General features: G+C 45.4%; 1 protein-coding gene across 3 annotated transcripts in view; it reads right to left on the bottom strand.

The window, feature by feature from the left end:
- Positions 1-419: 419 nt before the first annotated feature.
- The window catches only part of PLXNB2 (plexin B2), a 775,326-nt gene continuing 754,481 nt past the window's right edge, over positions 420-21,264 (bottom strand). For all 3 annotated transcript variants that reach the window (XM_069627846.1, XM_069627845.1, XM_069627847.1), the window contains 4 exons: positions 17,287-17,351; positions 13,577-13,652; positions 12,586-12,660; positions 420-3,499 (listed from right to left, as the gene is read on the bottom strand). In XM_069627846.1, coding sequence (XP_069483947.1) covers positions 3,395-3,499; positions 12,586-12,660; positions 13,577-13,652; positions 17,287-17,351 — 321 coding nt within the window. In that variant the 3' untranslated portion in view covers positions 420-3,394. The remainder of the gene's footprint in view (positions 3,500-12,585; positions 12,661-13,576; positions 13,653-17,286; positions 17,352-21,264) is intronic.

Raw genomic sequence — 21,264 nt, 5'->3', positions numbered from 1 at the left:
TTGCGCATGTGTGTGTGTGTGCCTGACCCACCCCCCAACTAAGACTTTAGATCAACCCCCGACTTGCATGTATCAAAGGCCAGAATTACTGATTACATCACTGGTGACGGGGTCCCCAACATCCCAGAGGGATTGAGCATGCAAAGGGTAGCTTCTTTTTAAGCTTAGGATTTCCAAGCAAATGGTCCTAAAATGGGCAGTACATTCTCTGGGAAGTCCTGAATATTTAGGCAGGCAGTTTTTTTCACCAGGTAGGCAGTCTTAAATCGCCATCGTGGACATCAAAAGTTGGAAACTGAATGTACCGTCTCAGCTGGCCAGTGCAGTTCGTCAGCCATTAAAGATACACCAAACATTATGCCATAGGGTCAAACATGCGGAAGAAAAACTGTGTGGCCCAATGTAAGTAAAGGCAGAAAACAGGAAAATAAAGATTTTATTTCTGTTCATTTACAAAACGCCTTCTATATAACTTTACAGATGCCGTAAAGTAAGTGGTACAACAGGGTTATGCAATGGACAGACGGTTACACTTTTTAGGTAGATGAGGAAAAAAGGCTTGGAAAAATATTACTTTTCTGGATTGCACAAAAAAAACATGGAGAGCAGCACACAGGTGAAGAGTAGAAAAAACAGATGGGATGTGAGAGATCAGGGATTCAATGACGGACAAGCCACTGGGGTAAGCTAAGTATGGATTAGTCTATGAGTTCATGCGTAGACATAGAAATTTAAAAAAGCAATTGAGTGGATCGGTACCCAAGTGATTAACAGGTTATTAATGGAGAGCAAACGGCACATATGAAAAGTACTGAGTGGTCTGGTTTAAGATGAATCAATTGGGATTTTCAAGCAAAGGGTGATCAGCACATTTTTAGATTAGGAAGTTAAAATTCATGTACCAGATTTAAAACCAAAAAAGCATGGTCCCATATTTCCTCACTACAGACCCTTTCTGAGGCTCTTAAATTAATTGTGCACAGGGTAATTTAAGATGAAGCATGAAGGGATTGGTATAGACTATAAGATGGACATATGTTAACATTGCATGAAATGGCAAGGGGGACAGTTACCGACGATTCACAGTTAGATGACGGGGAGTATTACAACAGCATGTGAGGTTTGTCCAGATGTAAAGCAAACATTCACACTTGAAAGACCTCAAGTCAGGCAAATGTCTGCACTGTGCGGTGTGAAAACAGGAGGCTGGTCAGCAAAAAGCACAGACAAAAATCAGGCCAAGTGTACAATTGAAACCTTGAAGAGCCCAAACACCGGTCACGTGCTTGTGCCAACAGTCCGTGCACTAAAAAAGGGAATTCAGGACTGAGGGAGCGTTTGGGTTAGTGCAGGAAGTGTTCTTGAAGGGTTACCGATATGGGAGTACTGAGCCTGTAGGGGCGTGGGCAGGGTCACACATTGTTGGAAAAAAGGGAAACTGGTTAAATAAAGGTTAAATTAGTGGAGTCTACCTTCACAATTCCTAAAGACCCAGGGTATGGGACGTACACTGGGGAAGGAAAGAACACAGCTAAGGCAATGGGTAGCATGTAGGCAGGTCATGAATGGAAAGCAATGACACAAGTTGGAAAAAGAAACAAAATGACAAGGCACATACAATGTCACGACAAACGGACAAAACAAGGACATTTTACCCAATATAAAATCAAGACACATTTTATAGTGTTAATAATTGTGCAAGACGTACGTATTAACAAAATACACAAGCAAGACTGACAGAGGAGACACGGTTTCCCACACACTTCAGGAGTCCAGCATGTCTCTGGGTAAGACGCAGTTGAGTCTCCACAAAATCTTTTTCTGAAAGGGACACGTGCATATAACCATGGGTCATTTTCATTGTGTGCCATGCATAGTCCTTAATTTGGGACCTGCATGCTCACAACGCCTGCTAGTCACACTAAGCTTACACACACTTGGAAAACGCAAACCACACCGTCTCCTACTAATGTGGCAAATCATATACAACTGATTTCTTCCTCCCAAATTGTCCTTTTATATAGAAGATCTGAATTTCATGGTGGATACTCACTCCCTGTACCATCATTACTTGAATTGAAAGATAGTTCATAGTGGTTATAAGCAGTGGTAAAAAAAAGAAAAGCTTTGGAGGCAATGTCTCTGTTGCTTCCTATTAGAGCAAAGGATGCAGATGGCACCAATATGGCTGCGCCCACAGTAAGAAAGTGCTTCCACGGTAAGAGTCCATATCCCAATCAACGAGTCCTCCTGAGCAGAGCGGTCCTATCCAAGGAGAAGCACGCAGAGGAATCCATGTGAACAGAGTGGTGCAGTCTAACGGTCACGCCTCAAACACGTTTCGCAATCTAGCTTTACAAAGTCCTTTAATTTCAGCTCTTACGAGGCGTAGCGCTCGTCATGCAGTTCTCCGAAGATCACAATTTTCCAAGATATAGTGGCATTTTCAACTAACCGTACAAGACATTTTACAGTCCATGTGTTTTAAGAAAATTACAAGCAGCTTTCAATAAGACTGCTGCATATGTAAATAAAAAACGTACCAGAGGTTTCCAATACAAGATACTAAACATATTAAAAATGTACAAAAATCATATCAAACAATATTCTGCAGGAGCAACTTTGTGTAGGCATTGCTCTGTGTACCAGTGACTTAAAATTCAGTCAAGAACATAAATAAAATATTTCTGATCTCTTATTTTCTTTACAAAATCATTCAATATCAGACTCTCACGAATTAGTACAGGTAAGGCACATTAGCATATATATATACATATATATATATATATAGTTCTATAAAACAAAACACAATACAAAAGTTGTATCGTGTGGCGGGCTCGATCGGTTTGTGATGCGAAGATATATATTCCTTTGCGTAGCCAATCGGATCGTGTTGCCACACTTTTGTAAGTTGAGTAGAATGCGATAATAAACAGGATCGCAAAGGAATAATGGGGGCTGTCAGCCACGATCAAAGATATCCGCTTATTGCGATACAAAAAGGAAACCTGGACGTTGCAGCAGTATCTTCAGATGTGCGGTTTCTATTTTCTCTTTGTACAAATATTGCTGGAGTGTCAAGGATGCTAAAGCAGCTTTGTGCAATTGCATAATTAAGTCTAAAAATGCTGATGTACTACTTCATTGCATGGACAGTATTCCCCCCCAAACCACCCCCCAGGCCTCGATCTTTAAAGTTCATTTGCACACAAAACAGGATTTCAATTAGAGGCATAATTTACAATACATTTTGTACACTGAAATTCCAATATTAAAAATGAGGACTACATTTGCATTTTAAAAAGTCATTTTACATTAAAAAATATAACACTATTTTCCATATCCAGGAAGAAGGATTTTAAACATCTTCATTTTCTTTAGTGCAGCACGTGAATCAAAGCTCTGTGACTTTATTCTCTAATGCTGCTGCAATCTGCTGTAAACGGCTGGCAAGCTGCATCCGTTGAGCAGCCGGGTCCTCTTCTAGTGCAATTATGATCTGGAAAAAAAAGAACAGTAATATTAAAGGTGGAAATGCCTTCTTATTTGTGTTTCATACCCGTGTAATTCGGCTTTCAAAAAGAAGCCTTCCAGAAGCCGCCATCTCATTTACACTTAGCGCCTGCAGGTTGTTTCTTGACTGGATAAATTAGCCATTCAGGACATTTGCTCACAAGAAGAGAACTAAGGAATACACTTGGGTGATAACTTAGTGGTTACATTTTGTCAAAACCGAATGCTCAACAAAATTGACTGTATGATCCCAAAATGTCTGTCCTTAAACATAGGACACGGCCACGTGGTTACATTAATGTTCTTCATAGTTTCAAAACCTCTGGAAGAGTGCCATGCCACCGCCTAAACTATTGTATTTGGCAAGTCAGATTTGCAACCTATATGGATGTCTTTGGGATTAAAAGATGCGAGTCACTGTTTAAGGCTCTGCGGGCAAGTAATCCCTCACCACCCAATTGATGATCGTCCCCGATTTATCAGTAAACAAGAGAGCAGTTGAAGCACAACAAAAACCTAAGAGAAAACTTTAAGTTAACAAAACTGTGGGTTGAAACTGAACATATGTTACACTATGAAAAGAGTTACTTTCAACTAGATGTTATTTCAGACCATATTTAATCCCAAGCTATAAACCTCTCTGCAATTTTAAGAGCATCAGATCATTTGCTACTTTTAGCCCTTGAGGGGACAGTGGGCCCGGGATGCAGGCAGGAAATGAGGAAGTCATAAGCTGTCTTTCTTCTCACTCCACCCCCCTCAGCACTGAAAGAGGCTGGTGACGAATCTGTGGATGTCATGCTTTCTCCCCTAGCAGGAGACCTTTCCAATGGGTCCAGTATTTCTCCAGCATTGGATCTTTCATGGATTCACATGCTTAGAATATTCCCCGTCGTCAGACTGGGACCCCTCGGTACACATATATAGCCTTTTCCTATAGGAAACTTTCGACACTTTTGTGTCCTATCTTCGTCCTTTTATGACCCGCCTACGCATGCTCCGTAGGCCGTCCCAGTATAAGAGGCCCGCCCCCGCGGTTCCCCTTCAGATTTCAACCGTATGCCAAAGTAGTAGGATCTCCTCGCGTTGTCTTACTATTTTGTACAAGGTTGCGTTACTGGAATTTGAGTACAGAAAATGTCCTCCGTGTCAGGAAAAGCGCTGTTCCGCCCATTCGCGACGTGCGGCTTGAAAAAAGTTTACGAGGGGGACGGACATATGGATTGTATATATTGCCTCCACCCTCATCCTTCGGCGGATAACTGCGACATATGCAAAGGGTTTTCTCAAAAAACCCTCAAGGACCACAGTCGGCGACTGGTGGCATGGCTGAATGAGGGAGCGGGGGCATACCCCCCTTCGGAGGTAGGCTCCACACAATCGGCGAAAACATCACGCCGCGCTACCTCGTCGGAACCACCGGCGAAGAAATCTCGACCGACGGAAAAAGAGTCGTCTGGAAGCCACTAAACTAGAGACTCCTCGTCAAAGAAATCATCTTCATCAAAGGAAAGGAAAGGAAATCCTCCTCGGGCGATCATCATAGATCGACCACGAGTCGAGAGTCGAGCAAGAGCAAGCCAAGTGTGGAAAAGGCGGGACCGCCAAAACCACCGGCTAAGTCACTGTCGTCGACGGCGGCCCAGTCATCAGCCTCCACCCTGCCACTTACGCAGGTGGCATCCACCTACGACGACGACGATGGCCTCGTCGACGGGGGTTCTACAGGAGGCCTGGAGGCCTGAAGTTTTTGATCCGACCCCCCCGGATACTTTCCTACAAGAACAGGCTGTGTTGCTGTCCTCGGAGGACGAGAATGAGAGAATAGCTGGCCCGGCAGACCTAGGGCTACGAGTGGCTGACAAGTCGTCGACGAGGGGATCCGTTATACCGGTATCCGCCCCTCTTCTCAACCCTCAATCTGTTTTGTCGTTGGAAATTCTGTCCACGCTTCAATCGTTGTTACAGTCGTTGGACCAGAGACTACCTCAGGCAAACCTGCCGCAGTCACCCGTCGACGAGCCGGGCCCGTCCCGTCAACCGACGCACCTACGCACGCCAATCTCAGCACTGGCACAAGAGGAAGGTGAGCTGCCAGACTCGGAGTCTGACAGGGGAGCCATGTTGGATATCTCATCATCCCCCTCCAGGGATCCAACCTGGGAGTCAGAGGTGGAGTTGGAAACCCCTAGAAGCCCAGCTCACCCGTCCCCTCCGGACGACATTGCGTCATTCCATTCTATGATGGAGAAGGCTTGCAAAGAATTTGGTTTGTCCCAGGAAGAACAGAAAAAGGACTGTTTTTTGTTCGACCACATGGGTAAGAGAAGGAGGTCTGTGTTCTCGATACCAATACTAGACCATGTATGGAAGGAGGGGTTGCAGACAATGCGTCACCCGTTTTCAGAGCCGGCACTGAAAGGACGCCTGGAAAAAAATGTAAGGCTCCAGAGTCTACCCCCAAGTGTTTATCCTCCCAACCAACGCCAGACTCAGTGGCGTCGGCGGCAGCAGCAAGGAAGGCGAAGGCCCAGCACAAGTGCACGACTCCTCCGGAGAACGAAGCGAGACGCCAAGATGCCTTTGGCAAAAAAGTGCTATCCGTGGGGGCGACCACAGTAAAGGCCGCAAACTCTCTGGCAATTGTTGCCAGATACGATAGGGAGATGTGGCACAGGCTAGCTCCGTTGCTTGATCATCTTCCGGAGGAGCATAGGAAGGCAGCGATGTTACTCGTCCGAGAAGGTGAGGAAGCCTCAAATCACGCAATAAACATCGCGGTGGACCTCACTGAGTCAGGCTTCAAGCAAGTCAATAATGGGGTCGTATTACGTCGACAGTCATGGCTTAAGTGTACCTACTTCAGGCCAGAAGTACAATACATAGTTTTAGATATGCCCTTTGAGGGAGACCTTCTTTTCGGTGAGAAGGTGGACGAAGCCCTAAAGGGAATGAAAGAGGACTCGGACACGGCACGTTCATTGGGTGCCCTCCAGAGTGGCAGAAACTACAAGTCTTTTCGTCCCTTTAGAGGGGCTTCAGGTAATTCAAGATTCTCTGCATCTGGAGACAGATCCTTTGGCAGATCAGCTTACCCCTCCCAGGGATACAGACGTGCCTCCCAAACGGCAAACCGTCGCCGGAACTTCCAGACTTCCAGAAAAAGACCATCATATCCGTCGACGTCGAGAGACAAGCAAAATAAAGATCAGCAGTGACATACAACACACCGTTCTGGGGGGGAAGAGTTTCAGCATATGTCGACGAATGGGAATGAATAACGACGGATCAATGGGTGCTTGATACTATAAGAAACGGACACTCTCTACAATTCAAACACAGCCCTCTGCAAATTCCACCTGCGTTCACCGCTCATTCCCATCTGAAGATACTGCAACAAGAGGTAACACTCATGTTAGCAAAGGGCGTGATAGAATTAGTTCCAACATCGCAGAGAGGTCAAGGAGTATACTCAAGATTTTTCGTTGTAAAAAAGCCGAACGGCAAATGGCGTCCCATTTTAGACTTACGCAATCTCAACAAATCTCTGAAGAGCCTAAAATTCAAGATGCTCACTCTGCAGGAAGTGATTCGCGCAGTGCAAGAGGGGGATTTTCTAGCGTCCCTGGATTTACAGGACGCGTATTTCCATATTCCAATGTGTCGGAAACATAGGAAGTTCCTAAGATTTGTAATAGGGCGGACTCACTACCAATTCACGGTTCTTCCTTTTGGGCTCAAGACCTCCCCCCAGAACGTTCACGAAATGCCTGGCGGCAGTTTCCACAATCTGAACAACGGCGTACCCCTACAGGAGCCGGAGTTTCAGCGAACCATAGTCACGGATGCGTCCCTAACTGGATGGGGAGCTCACATGAGTGCTCTCCAAACGCAGGGTCGCTGGTCTCCAACGGAGTCACTCCTACACATACACGTGTTAGAACTCAGAGCAGTACGATGGGCCTTGAAGGCATTCCGACCACACATCAAGGGCTCGCGAGTACGAATACTGACCGACAATACAACGGCAATGTTTTATCTGAGGAAACAAGGAGGGACGCGATCAAGAACTCTTTCCATAGAAGCCCAGAAAACATGGCATTGGGCATTAAAGCACGAAATTTCCATCGTCGCTCATCACCTTCCAGGAGTGAGGAACTCCCAAGCAGACTCCCTCAGCAGAAGCATGGCCCAAATACACGAGTGGGAAATGGACACAGTTCACCTGATGAAAGTGTTCCAAAAATGGGGTCACCCCCCTCTGGACGCCTTCGCGACCAAAGACAACAAGAAGTGCGAGCAATTCGCAAGCAGATGGACTCAAGAGGGTTCCATGGGGGAGGCATTCTCCTTCCCATGGACGGACATGTTCCTTTATGCTTTTCCCCCGTTCCCCCTCATACGGAGGACAATTCAGTGGATACGCAGATACAATTGCCGGGTAATCCTAGTGGCACCACACTGGCCGAGGCAACCGTGGTTCTCCGACCTGCTTCACCTATCGCTGGAACATCCCATAGCGTTTCCGAGAGTCCCGAACCTACTATCCCGGGACAAAGGCACGGTGTGGCATCACGACCCGGACAGTCTCAACCTTACAGCCTGGCTCCTGACTTTTCGGAGTTCGGTGCTTTAAACGTTGCGGAGGATTGCCAAAAAATTCTGCATGCGGCCCGAGCCCCTTCTACAAATAAATCTTACTCCTATAAGTGGCGGAGGTTCTGTGAATGGTGTCGAGGACAACAAGGCCTACAACCGTTGTTGGTGACGCCGGAACAAGTTCTACCTTACCTGCTACTCTTGGCGGAGAGGGGGTTATCCTTCACATCGATAAAGGTGCACCTGTCGGCCATCTCAAGGTTCACGAGGAAGAGACAGTCGTCTCCTCTATTTAGCGAGACTTGTGAAACACTTCATGAAGGGTTTATTTCGAACTTTTCCCCCGGTAAAACGTTTCCCCCCAACTTGGAGTCTCAACACAGTGTTGGCAGGCTTAATGAAACCGCCTTTTGAGCCTATGGCCACGTCCGACATAAAATTCATATCGTGGAAGTTGGCATTCTTGATTGCTATCACATCAGCTAGGAGAATCTCGGAACTGCAAGCGCTGGTCGTAGACCCGCCATACCCAAGATTCTTTAAGGACAAAGTGGTCCTGGCAACTAATCCTATGTTCGTCCCAAAAGTTCCGACAGTGTATCACAAACACTCGTCCATTGTTCTCCCTACTTTATTCACGACACCATCATCGACAGCAGAAAAAGCTCTTCATACCCTGGACGTTAAGAGGGCTCTGAAATTTTACCTACATCGTACACAGGAACTCAGGTCTACTCGACAACTGTTCATCGCATATGGTCCATCGACGAGAGGAAAAGCAATCTCTAAACAGGGATTGGCTCGATGGGTCTCATCGACGATTGCGTTTTGTCACTCCAAGGCCGGAAGGCCACTGCAAGGACATCCTAGAGCCCATTCTACAAGATCAATGTCCTCCTCAGCAGCTTTATGGGCAGGAATTCCGCTGACGGACATATGCCAGGCTGCGGCATGGTCAGTGCCCCACACGTTTACCCGCCACTACTGCCTTGCCAGGCAGCATGCGGACGAGGTGCAGATGGGAAGAGCTGTCCTGCGCCATCTGTTTCAGTAAGGTAAGCTCCACGCTGTGGAGAATCTGTTTCTACCTTTTGATGACAGTATACTTTATGTGGGTAAGGTTATATGAGTTAACTTATTCCTACTGTACATATGCATTGTGTAGTATGGTGAGGGTATATTACATTACATTCTCACCGCCGTCTCAAGTGTTACTGCTATACAATCTATTCTAAGCATGTGAATCCATGAAAGATCCAATGCTGGAGAAGGGAATAGTTTCTTACCTGTAACTCCATTTCTCCAGCATTGGTATCTTTCATGGATTCACATGCGCCCACCAAACCTCCCCGGAATGCAATGTATTTGATTGATAAGTTTAACCCTTCCTACTTTGGAGGAGCCGAAATCTGAAGGGGAACTGCGGGGGCGGGCCTCTTATACTGGGACGGCCTACGGAGCATGCGTAGGCGGGTCCTAAAAGGACGAAGATAGGACACAAAAGTGTCTAAAGTTTCCTATAGGAAAAGGCTATATATGTGTACCGAGGGGTCCCAGTCTGACGACGGGGAATATTCTAAGCATGTGAATCCATGAACGATACCTATGCTCGAGAAATGGAGTTACAGGTAAGAAACTATTCCCATTTCTGCTTTGTCACCCCCTTCCTCTTTGCCAAAGCCAAATCTTCCTTCCCTTGTTACAAACAGTGCTAATGTCCTTGGTTGTATAACTAGCCAACCTTATTCTAAGAAAATAACTAACACACAAGAGAATCCAACTGGCCTTGCATTTACTTGAAATACAAGTACTGGGACTGGGATAAGGAGTACAAAATGGCTAGGAGTGTGAAGATTGATCCTGAGAACTGTGCTGAGTGGTCTAGTCTCCTGCTGAACCTGATTGCAATAAACTCATTCAAATAGACAAGGGAAACCAGGTGAGGGAGATAACCTCTCCCGAGAGAAATTGCCAGGAACGCTCTAGCACTGGCTGCAGGACGGGACAGTCATATGCTGTACAGGTAAAAGGGAGAAGGACCGAGTGCAGTCCAGTACGTATACACTATGCATGTCGTAGCACAATCAACCCTCTAGCTGAATAAGAGGGTTTGGGACCCCGAGAGTAAAAGAGACAGAATGCTACGCTTGGCAGGAGAGTAAACCAAGCTGTCACGATTTAGAACTGAAAGTCTGGGTACCGACACCCATATGAGAGCCAGAGGATAAGAGGGTCTGGGACCATGAGAGCAAAGGAGATAAAGAGAAGATTTATATGCTTGGCAGGAGAGTATAGCAAGCTGGCACACTACTGCATGGTGAGTCGGAGACACGCGCACCTATGAGAGCCAATGGCTAAAGTGAACTTATCTGAGCGAATACGGGGTCTGGGACCCAGCAAGATAAAGAGTTTGGTGGTACATTATTGTGAAAGCTTAAAAGGGGCCAGGGAAAGGAAGACAATGCTGTGGCTAATAGAATACTGTTTTGGACTCTGGGAAAGTCTATAAGAAGCCAGGAAGAGGGATTTACTTCACCTGGCATATGGAACTTAATATTTCATTTGTGCTGTTGTGAAATTTCAAGAAAACCGCTTAAGAAGACGCCCGCCTAGTTAGTTAAGTGGAAGACGACGGCATCCAGAGGAAAGGAGCCTCTCCCTGGATATTACAACATTGTTTCTTTTGGAGAGAACATTTGCTTGTTTCTTAAACCCAACAACTTTTACACTACTTCATCAGTTGAGATAATATGCTTGCATGTTAGATTCAGGTTAAGAGTGTTCGGGTCAGTAGTAGGGTTTCTGGACACGACAGCACAACAGTGACTAGTTTTCTTTGAGGCAGGGAAACCCCTCTTCGCTTTAGGACAGAAATGCATTTTACCAACCCTCTTTTTATGATGAATAAAGGTTTATGACCCAAAACATGTCATCTTTGTGTCAGAGCTTTACTTCTGTACCCTTACAAGGCACAGACCTTATTCCAAAGCCAACTGTGCATATAGTCGAAAGCTCAACCCACTAATGTGGTGTTTCATGGAGCCACCTTTTCCCGTCAGAGGGCTAGTGGGGGGAAAAGGCCCAAAAGAAGGTGGGATATGCTACCCACAGTGCTGCAGTTGTTCCAATTCGCTATTACAGGTAATGTCCAATTGCAACCAAGATTTCACATCCTGACGATGGGGAATCGTCAAAGTATAAGACTACAAGAAAGATCCTGTTGGGGAGAATTCTCAGAAATGTGCTAATTCCCCTTTTTCCCACTTGTATTTTCCTGTGATTTGAACTCTGTGTTTCTTTTGGTTTTGGAGTCTGACAAACTCCATAGGCATCTTTTTACAATGCGACACACAGCACCTTCAGTGCAATGCACAGGGAAGTCTTTTAGATTTCTCAAAGGTTGAAATACCTTCTCTTGGATAAACTACTGTTTTCCAGAGCAGTAAAGTGAAATTGACTTTACTTAGATTTGTAACTTTCTAGACCCAGCACACACTATCTTACAATAGGGTGCTGGAGGGGTTACTTCGTATCATGTAACATTTTTAGGTTACCCTTTCTACAATTAATGGCTGGTGGCAGTGGTTTACTTTTTACTACCATTGAGTGTTTCTAACGCGGGCTGCAATTGCAGCTGCAGTAAAGCACCCATGGGTGCCCATTTTGTCAAAATGGCCCCGATCCTCTTTTTTCGCAATTTCCTGTTGGAAAGGTCCTTCTTGACATTTACTCTGCATGCCCAAACCAGGTTTGGTCCCTTTGTTCGTTTTGTCTTTGGCGGGATTCACTGGTGAAGCCCGACTCTGGCTTCAGCATATCTGGAAGGGCAGAAAGAGAGGGAGGTTCCATAAACTCCCTGTGCGAAGTCTCCTTGGTTACAGGAATGCACACAAAGGCGATTGGCAGGCTGGCTGTCCTTGGAGGACTGTCTAGAATGTCTGTAGTCCTGTGCCTTGGCAATCTAGTTCTCTCAAGGAATGCTAATAGAGGGCTTCATTTTTCTCCAGGGGTTCGCTGAGCAGTAGTAATCACACTTACTAATGATTTCCGCAATTATAGGTTTCAGATTTCTATAGCTATTCAAGGTAACCTCAATTCAAAACATTATTAAAGTGTGATGTATATAGGTCCAACTACAACAAGTGCTTGTGTCTCAAGTGTGGTGGAAATGGAGAGAAGTGACCCCTTGACTCATCTCTCGGACCCCACATCGATCAATGTACAACGTGCCAACATGTAGGAAAGCACACATTTTCTAAGGCTGTTGAACACACGATTTATGTAGATACTAACTTGCCTCGGAGAAACGGAACTGAGGTTGGGGTAGGGAAGGAGGAAGAATGCAGTTTAATGAGGTGCTTCTTCAGATGTCTGCAGAACTTTAATGCAACCAATACTAGAACATGAAATCGGGGGTCTATTCATTACATATCTTTTGAACATACTTAAAACAGATTTTAAAGTGAGACTCACCTGATCATAATATTTATTAGCATATTGGTACAGCTGATGGAGGGCCACAAGTATATTTAATGAATCCGTATGCGCCTAGAAAACATTAAGAAAAAATAATAAAAATTGTGTCCTGTTCTTTCATGTGCACGACAAAGACACAGTTTCACTTCATGAAAGCTAGTTTGCAGAAGACACTCTTGAGCACTGAAGTCATCAGGGCATCACTTACCAGTGCTTCAATTTTCCATTCACACTGCAGCAACAGATTATGTTGGCTGCATCATTACTGGTGCAAGGAATGTTGGCTGCCCCGGGTGAAACCCTATCTTGCTTGCACATCCTTTGCAATGGAGCCTTATGTGATCAACCTTAAGGCGCCCACAAATGGCACCGTAGCCAGGTCCCCAAGATAGCCTTATTGTGTGTCCCACGTTTTTAGCTCACTGAATATTAATTCTGGATGCCGCCATCGCCAGTACCATGTAATGCCCAGGATCTTCATGCGGGTGGCATATGCACTGCATTTGATAGCCAAGAGGCACAAGCATGCAGAAAATCTAACCACGCCCCTGATTACTAACACATGCAATGTAACATTCTATTAAACCCAGAAGTCATGAATCAAAAACCCGAAAGTAATACGCAGGAACGCGTGCAGCTAAGAGGGTTCTTCCTCTACTAACAAAATCATGTAGAGCTTTAAAGGACAGCCGCTGCAAGCACTTACAATTTGCAACCACCCATTTGGCCAAGTTTGCTGCTTGTCTGGTCCACCAGGTGCCCCTGCCAGTGGCTAGTAAATAAGATTAGAAAAGGCAAAGCCCACTCAATGGACGCCGTGGCCTGTATGCTCTAACTTATCAGCTGTGCCACTGGCGTCATTAACTACACAAATGGCACAAACCGCATGATGCCATAGTACAACCACTTGGCATTAAGAGGTATAGCGACTACCTGCAAAGGAAAATACTTAGAAAAACTAAAAGAGGGGCATTAAATCCATACGCACCCGGGAGATTTCTGCTAAGTGCGTGTTCATGTCCTGGTCACTCACTTGAACCATCTGACGGATTCCTTTGTAGTAGCTGAAAGAAGAAAAATAAATACAATGAATGGACACCCACCCAGGTCATGGAGTAGTTTATAACAATTCACACTGACACTTATGCAATAGATTTGAGGTTTACTGCAATGGCAAGGAGCTGCGGTCCTATCTGTTGAAATCAGTAGTTTAAATTCTGCCTATGATTTCACCAAATTCCAACCCCCCCTTCCCTGCGCACACACAAGAGAGGCATAGATAACAGGACACTGGCACTCAAGCAGCAGAATGGAAAAAGGTTTGGGGGAGGGAAGAGGCACAGCGCAGCTCCAGGAAGATAGGTGGAGATGGGTTCAGGAGGAAAAGCACACTATAGCCACAAACAGAAAGGTAGACACCGATGCATAGGAAGAAGTGGTCTTTGCCCCCAGACAAGTACAGAGGGGAGGGACACTGCAGACTGAAGTAGAGAGTAGACGCAGATTTAAGAGTCCCAGGCGGAGAGGGGAAATTCGGCTCTTCACATGCAAGGTCATGTTTTTCTTAGGCTCTGCCACTGTATAATAAGCTTCAGTTAGATGTGAATAGCTGGAACATTGATGCACATTACTAGAAAGGGACCAGTTTCGAGGCCTACACTTCCAAAACTCGAAAGCGGCTGGAGCAAAGTCAGTCACATGTCATTGACGTATGACAGGCTCAGTCTAGTAAATTAATTGGCCTTCCTTGTGACTGACTGTTCCAGAGGCATTCTAGCCATCTAGAGGACTAGCTAGTGATGCTTGGGCAGACCAGAGCAAATAACTGGTGCGACGAATCACCGCTATCTTCAGACGTCTGGGAGAAAAGCAAACCAACCCAATCATCAACAGAAAGAAGGGGAGTCTATGCGACGAATCACAAAGATTCGTCACTTCTTCCCTAGGGGGAGAGTTCCCCCCTGTGAGGCTAGGGAGGAGAGCCCACTCTGCAAGACCCTCCCTAAGGGTTCAGGCAAGTGGTACGTCACTGGGAGAGAATCACTCTTTGGTGACAAGGGGCCTCATTCTAAGTTTGCCGGTCTGGAAACAAGGGTGCCAGTAAGCTCACCGGCACCCTTGTTTCTGGATCGGCAAACTCTGAGTCTGCCTGCCGTGGCTGCTGTGCCCGACAGGTCTGACCCTGCCAGACCCAGCGGCCACGGGAGGCAGACTGGTCACAGAAGCACCGGCACAGCACAGTTTCTAACGGTGCCAGTGCTTCCGTGTCCCCACTCCCATAGAGTACCATTGGACTCTATGGGAATGGGGACTTGTTTGCAGGTGCCCGACTTCTCGGGCCGCCAGACTCGTAATGAGCCGATGGCACCGGGAAGTCAGGCGCGGGTAAAATATTACAGTCTGGCAGCAACCCACCAGTAGCACCGGTAGGGATACCGCCGTACCTGTAATGAGGCCCAAGGTCTTCTGTTCCTGTGAGGAACTCCCTAAGGCAACTGCCATACCGGCATATATGGTACTATCTTCCATGAACAATACTATGGCTACTTCATGTTTGGATGGAGGCAATGTAAAGAGAAATCCATGTGGAGAAAATAAGGAAAAGGTCTCTATACCAAGACAGGTATTTAGCTGCGACAGGTCAAAGCATATGGGGAGACGGAGAGTGCGATGCACAGGGGAATCCCCCTGTCCTCATCACGCCTTCTAGAGGTGGAGCTCAAGCAGATAACGGAGCTTGCAAGTTTCAAAGAACCAGAGCAGCAGACTGCGAGACGGCAGAGCCCCAGTGTGCAGGACTGCAAAGGAAGCAGTACGAACAGGAGAAGAAGAGGTACCTGGTAGTGGCGCGACCACACATGCAGGGTTGGTGGGCAGGGCGCCCGAAGAACAGCAGTGGGACTACTGTGACGCGAAGTCTGAGCCCCTTCCGAGAACCAGTGTCTGCAGAGGAGAACCCGAGGACAGGAAACCGAAGAGAGCGAGAAGCAGAACCTGAGCGAGAGTCAAGCACCTATTCTCTTGACCTATTTAGTCATGTTTAGTGGTAGGGTCAGAGAGGGTCAGTTTGAACGGAAGACATGTTTACTTTGGACTTCCTAACATTGGATGAGCACGTTTAGTTACTTTAGATAAGTAGGGTATTCCCTTTAGCCATAGGCAGAGATAGGCCTTATTCTTTAATTTTAATAAAGAGTGTAGAGAATGTCCTCAAAGTGTCCAACTCCTCCTTCCGACCCACCACACTGGACAGTTCTTTTAAAAGGACGATAGTGCTGGAGAAAAGTCAGTCACATCTCTTGCTTGGTACGTCTTTCAAGGTCACGATCCTGTGAAGGCTGTAGGCCAGTCGCCCTCAGAGCGTGGAGGCCCAGAGTATTTTAACTTTAATATCAACAGATTCCCAATTCAGACATCCCTGACTGAGGCTTTTCATTAACCCTTCGCTGGAGATGTAGACTGCACGGTCCCCCTTCTACTCACACACCCAGACAGAAATATATTCTTATATACTGGCAAACCTTTTCATGCTATACATACTAGGAGATTGTGTGACCTCTTTCCCACACAGTTTACCCCTACAATGTCTAGATTTGACCATCTGACAGTTTACAGCTTACTCCAGCAGTAAAATAGCAGATGAAGCTACCAGGGTGGGAGACACCAGGTCATTGATGGGCACATGTAGAAGGATAGTACAATCCACCAGATTAGGTTTCGGTGCATGCCATCATTCGGTGTTGCACCTCAAAGGGGAAGGGATCTACTGGAGGCTAGACGTGGTTGGCTGAAGATAGAGCGTTCACTGGAATCTGCCGTGCAAAAGAAGGGAATAAATATTTTAAAAAATTACTGTTAAAAAAAGGAACATTACTTGCCACCTTTGGATCTCCGATTCAGAAACTCTGTAGAGCCATCCATTATTTTTCGGTGACCGAAGTGAAGAGTGTAGGTTTGTCGTCTTGATTAGATGAGCGGTGTGGAACAAGTTGGGAATGCAACTGGAATAGGTTCCAACCAAGTCGTTTTGGGGCCCTTTTTTTTCTTTTTTTAAAGAGTTGAATAGTAAGTTCAGACTAGAACTTTCAATGTGGCTGTTTGTTATGGGATATCTGCAATCCGGGGGAGGCTTTTTGGTAATGTTATATTATCTTTAATAATCAGAAGCCGCTAGATTACTTGACCAGCCACGGCATATTGTAAAAGAAGAGGATATGGTATGTGTTTTGTATAGTGCTAAATTTGGCCCAGGGGGCATCTTGATGCTAGAGCTACCAAATTTGCATAAAGTGGATAATCAGAATTGATGACAGAAAATAGTGTACATTAGAATAGTCAGGTCGACGATTTAGGACTGCTGGGTTATTGTAATAGCAGAATAGTAGTTTGAATCATTTGTGGAGCCGAGAGGACTAGGATTGCACTGGAACTTTTTGAGGCTGTTAACCGGCACCTTTTAGGGCTTGTATCCAACATTGATTTTTCAGCTAGCAGTGCTTTCTGTTTTTTCGCTTTGTTGTTTTTTTAAAATACTTTTATTTTGGAGTAGAAAAAAATAGATAAAAGTAGTACATTTGAACTCTCATTTAAAACGGCGCTTTTCATCTACACGCAACATAACTGGCAAAGTGTAGTTACATTTCATCAACCGATGGCGTAATCCTGCATAACCCATGAAGTTATCAGAAAATCACTTACTCTTCCACCATCTTCTTGTATTTGGAGATTTCTTTTGCATAAAGCAACTTATTACTTGGAGAATCCTACAAAAAATAAACATTATTAAACAGAATTCTGGTTAAACGTGTAAAATCCAGATCTTGCATTGTTACGAGGCACAAATAATGCAAATGAAATGGGTACACACACATACGCCTTTTTAGATCTGTGAAAGGGCAGTCCATCAAAAACGGTGTGAGGACAGTTTTCCTGTGGTCCAACTAAGGGCTTAGTAAAACCATTCAACTGAGACAGTGCAAGTCTCCACCTGAGTATATGGTACAGAGCAGCCAGGCTGATTTTAGGAGGGAGAGAGGACTGTAAGAAAGTACAAAGAACCTGTAGTATACCAAGGGTTCAACAGAAACACTGACAACCAGAAGTGTTATACAAAATAAAGGTTTATTATAAATACAAGTTAGGCCAAGATAGATCTTGGGGGGGTAAGTACTTTGTCATAGAATCATAAACGCATTATAGAAAAACACAATGCTTGAAGGTACACTGCCCAAAGCATAAACCTTGTTCAGAAAACGAACAGTATTTATAGGCAAGTCAGACCTTATCAAACACATTTAGTATCAAACGCACCTATTCATGGGGAGTAAAAGTATAAGTTACTCTCTGATTAATTTCAGTAATACAAGGGTAGTAGACCCTGCCAGTTGTGCAGCGACACTCAGTTAAGGAATCACTTAGTAAAACAACCTGCAAGCATACTTTTCTGAATAGTGGGACACTCATTCAAGGAACAGTAGAAACATATAACCACATTCAGGATAACACACAGTTATAATAGGCTAGTAAGACCTTTTGGAGTAATATACAATTACAGTTGCTTTTCAGCTTCGTGGAAGACAGACTAAGGTAAGCAAGAACTCTTTACACTAATTTATGATTGCACGAGGCAGACCAAGGTCAGCTACACCTACTGACAATTTTTTAATAATGGCACACAGCTATTCCAGGCAGGTAAAACCTAATGTTGTAACATACTATTAAAGTTGCTTTTCAGGTCAATGGGACACTAACTAAGGTAAACAATAACGTTCTAACTTATTTTAGGATGGCCCAAGGCAGACCAAGGTAAGTAAAAGCCATATACTTTTTAAAGTAGCCATCAGCAATTTAAAGGTAGGTATAACCCCAAGACTGTTTTAGCATCTGTATAAAGCAGACTAGTGAAAGCAAACCCAGTGTTTCACCTTAAGAATGAATCAATGTTATTCCAGGTAGGTAAAACCCAAGAAAGACTTTGTTCAGACAGGCTATACGGCAGATCAGGGGACGCAAGACCCAGTTGGTGAACTTACACACTAATTTCCTGGAAGAAAATAGTTAAGTGAAGCAAACCGCATTACTTTTCGGAAGAGGCACAAACAATTCACAGGTGAGTAAAATAACCTTAAATATACTTTTCAGAATGGCACAACACGCATCCAAGTTATGTAAGAACTTTTGTAACTGTTCACTCTCCGGGATATTTGGTAACCAACTCATTTGCAAGCAAGTAAACTTTTAAACACTTTTTCTCTTTTCTAGGCAACAGGACCAATCCTTAGAAAGTATTCCCCTTATTCTTGGGGCATGAGTGTTCTCAGTGGCAGAACAGGGGCATGAGTGTTCTCAGTGGCAGAACAGGGGGGGGTGGTCACTAGGTCTCTAGTATCCAACAGACAATACGGGAAGGCACAGAAGTAGCAAAAGTCAGAGTTCCTAAAGAAGACTGTTCAAACAGGTAAGTATTACACTTGGAGAGGTTGAAAGGGTCCAGGGACGTCTGAGAAGATACCCTTTGAGGATTCCAATAGTGTGCCTGGGTGAACTGGTTGAGAGGACTCCCAATCACTAGAAATACCCCAAAGCTACACAGTAATCACAAAGGCTCAAGGTAGTTAAATACCCCAGCCAACACAGTACCTCAGCACGAGAGAAGAGTTGCAGCAGGGGAGACAGGATTTGCAGCCAAAAACCCAGTCAAGGGATTCCTTTGTCATGAAGATGGAAGACGGGTCTTTGGAAGGGATTTTGCAGCAAGTATCAACAGGGAAGGCTCCAGGCAAGAGTTTCTTTGCGGCTGGATGTGGCTCTGTGGTTTTGGCACCCTTTTCAGGACCCAGAAGAAGACAGAATATCACTTATTGGATTTGCGTCGCTAATCTGGCCCTGCACTCTGGTGAGGAGACATCAAGGACTGGAACCATGTCTCTGGAGTTCAAGCAGGATGCCACCAAAGTTTCAGCTCGATTCGGAAGACCATGCACCGCACCATGGCTCGAGGTCCCAGGGTATTGCAGCCCCACAAGGTCGCAGCACGATGTGGTATGGCTCAAAATACAGGTCTTCTTGAGACTAGTGGGTCTCACCAGGCTTTGGGTTGGGGTCGTCATTTCCGGAGTCCCCAGTTCGCTTGAAGGAAGGGTAACAGCAGGCTATGGTTACACAGCAGGCTCTACGGTCGCTGGAAATCATCTCAGCCGCAGTTTCTTAATCTTCCTTTTTGGATTCAGGTCTTCAGCTTCCAAGATCGAAGCTTTATGCAGTAACCCAGCCATCAAACAGACATGCAAGATTTAAAGTTGGGGGGTTGACAGTACTTTCAGGACCACCAGCCTCCCAGCTTTAACTGGATTATCACAGGCAGGCTGGAAGACAAAGGTCTGCTGAGTTTTGGACTCCTCCATAGTTTCCTGCCTTCACAGACACTCTGGAGCCTGTGCGGGTTTGACCGAGGTCACCGGATGAAGATAAAAATCAAACAAAGGGATTTCCCGCCCTGGAGGCCAGCGGAAAGACCAAGAAGGGACAAGCAGTGCGAAAATGGCACAAAAAGAAGACAGGGGCCATTTTGGTAGAATGGGCACCTATGGGTTCCTTTACCGCAGCTGTGACAACAGCCCGTGGTAAAGGTGCACCGAATTTGAAAAAGATTTGACTGCCATCAGCCATTTAAGGTAAGCTTGTCCCTGTAACACAATTGTGAGAGCGCTAGTGACAACGGGGATACATTGCATCTCCGCAGCACTACACATAAGGTGAGGTGTGCTGGTTTCACCTAACAAAATTTAGAAGGGATAGAAATATCCCTTCTACCCTTGGGAACAGCAGTTCTCCCAAGGTTAGCCAGAGAAGGTAAAGGGGAGCCCCAAAAGCAACCCTGTAACCATATAAAGGTATTTTACCAAAAGTTTTCAGAGGACACAATTAAAGGACACTATGGAGAGTCTTAAAAATGACATCCATAAAAAGAGTAAAAGGATCTGCGAGTGTGGAAAAAGGTTCCCACTCACTGACGTATAGGACAAATAAGCTACCAGTCCAGCAGAAAGTTCTGGGGTTCTCACAAGTGAGGTAGATTTAGCTCTAAAGTTAATATTTTACCTAACAAACGGGAATGGCAGTGTTCCCAAAACCCTCAAACTGCTCGATAGTCCTTTCACATCCCTTCCATTAGAAAGATTAGCCATGTTCACCAATGTGTGTAGGAGTCGAGCTGTATTCCCTATGGTGACTACTAAGCCCTTCCGCAGTCTATAAAATGTATACCATTGAGTGGGGTCTAATGCTTCCTTACTGCACTGGAAGATGCATATATATGCATGCATGGCTTTTATAAAGTACACCCCTAGCTAGGAGGAAATGGTGTGCTGTACATAGGGTATCCTCAAGGGGGTTACAGGAGTAGCAAAGATAGTCTGAAAGGGCAGAGGAGGCAGGGATGTGGAGGAGCTCCAGAGAGAAGCCAGGTTAAGCATAGAAACAGCGGTCATGTTCGTTAGAGTGTAGAGTCTTCAGGTCGGTCTTGAAGTATAGGATGGAGGGAGCCAGTCATATTTCTGTTGGTAAATTGTTTCAAAGACAGGAAGCAGAGCAGGAAAAGGCTTGTTCGCTCCTTTCCCCCCTCCTTGCAGTTCTTGGTTTACAGCCTGGCGATGTTGTGGGTTCTGGGGTTGCGCT

This window comes from Ambystoma mexicanum, chromosome 12 (assembly GCF_040938575.1).
Source record: "Ambystoma mexicanum isolate Mex_15411 chromosome 12, UKY_AmexF1_1, whole genome shotgun sequence".
Classification (NCBI taxonomy): domain Eukaryota; kingdom Metazoa; phylum Chordata; class Amphibia; order Caudata; family Ambystomatidae; genus Ambystoma; species Ambystoma mexicanum.
This window is presented reverse-complemented; position numbering and strand designations above follow the sequence as displayed.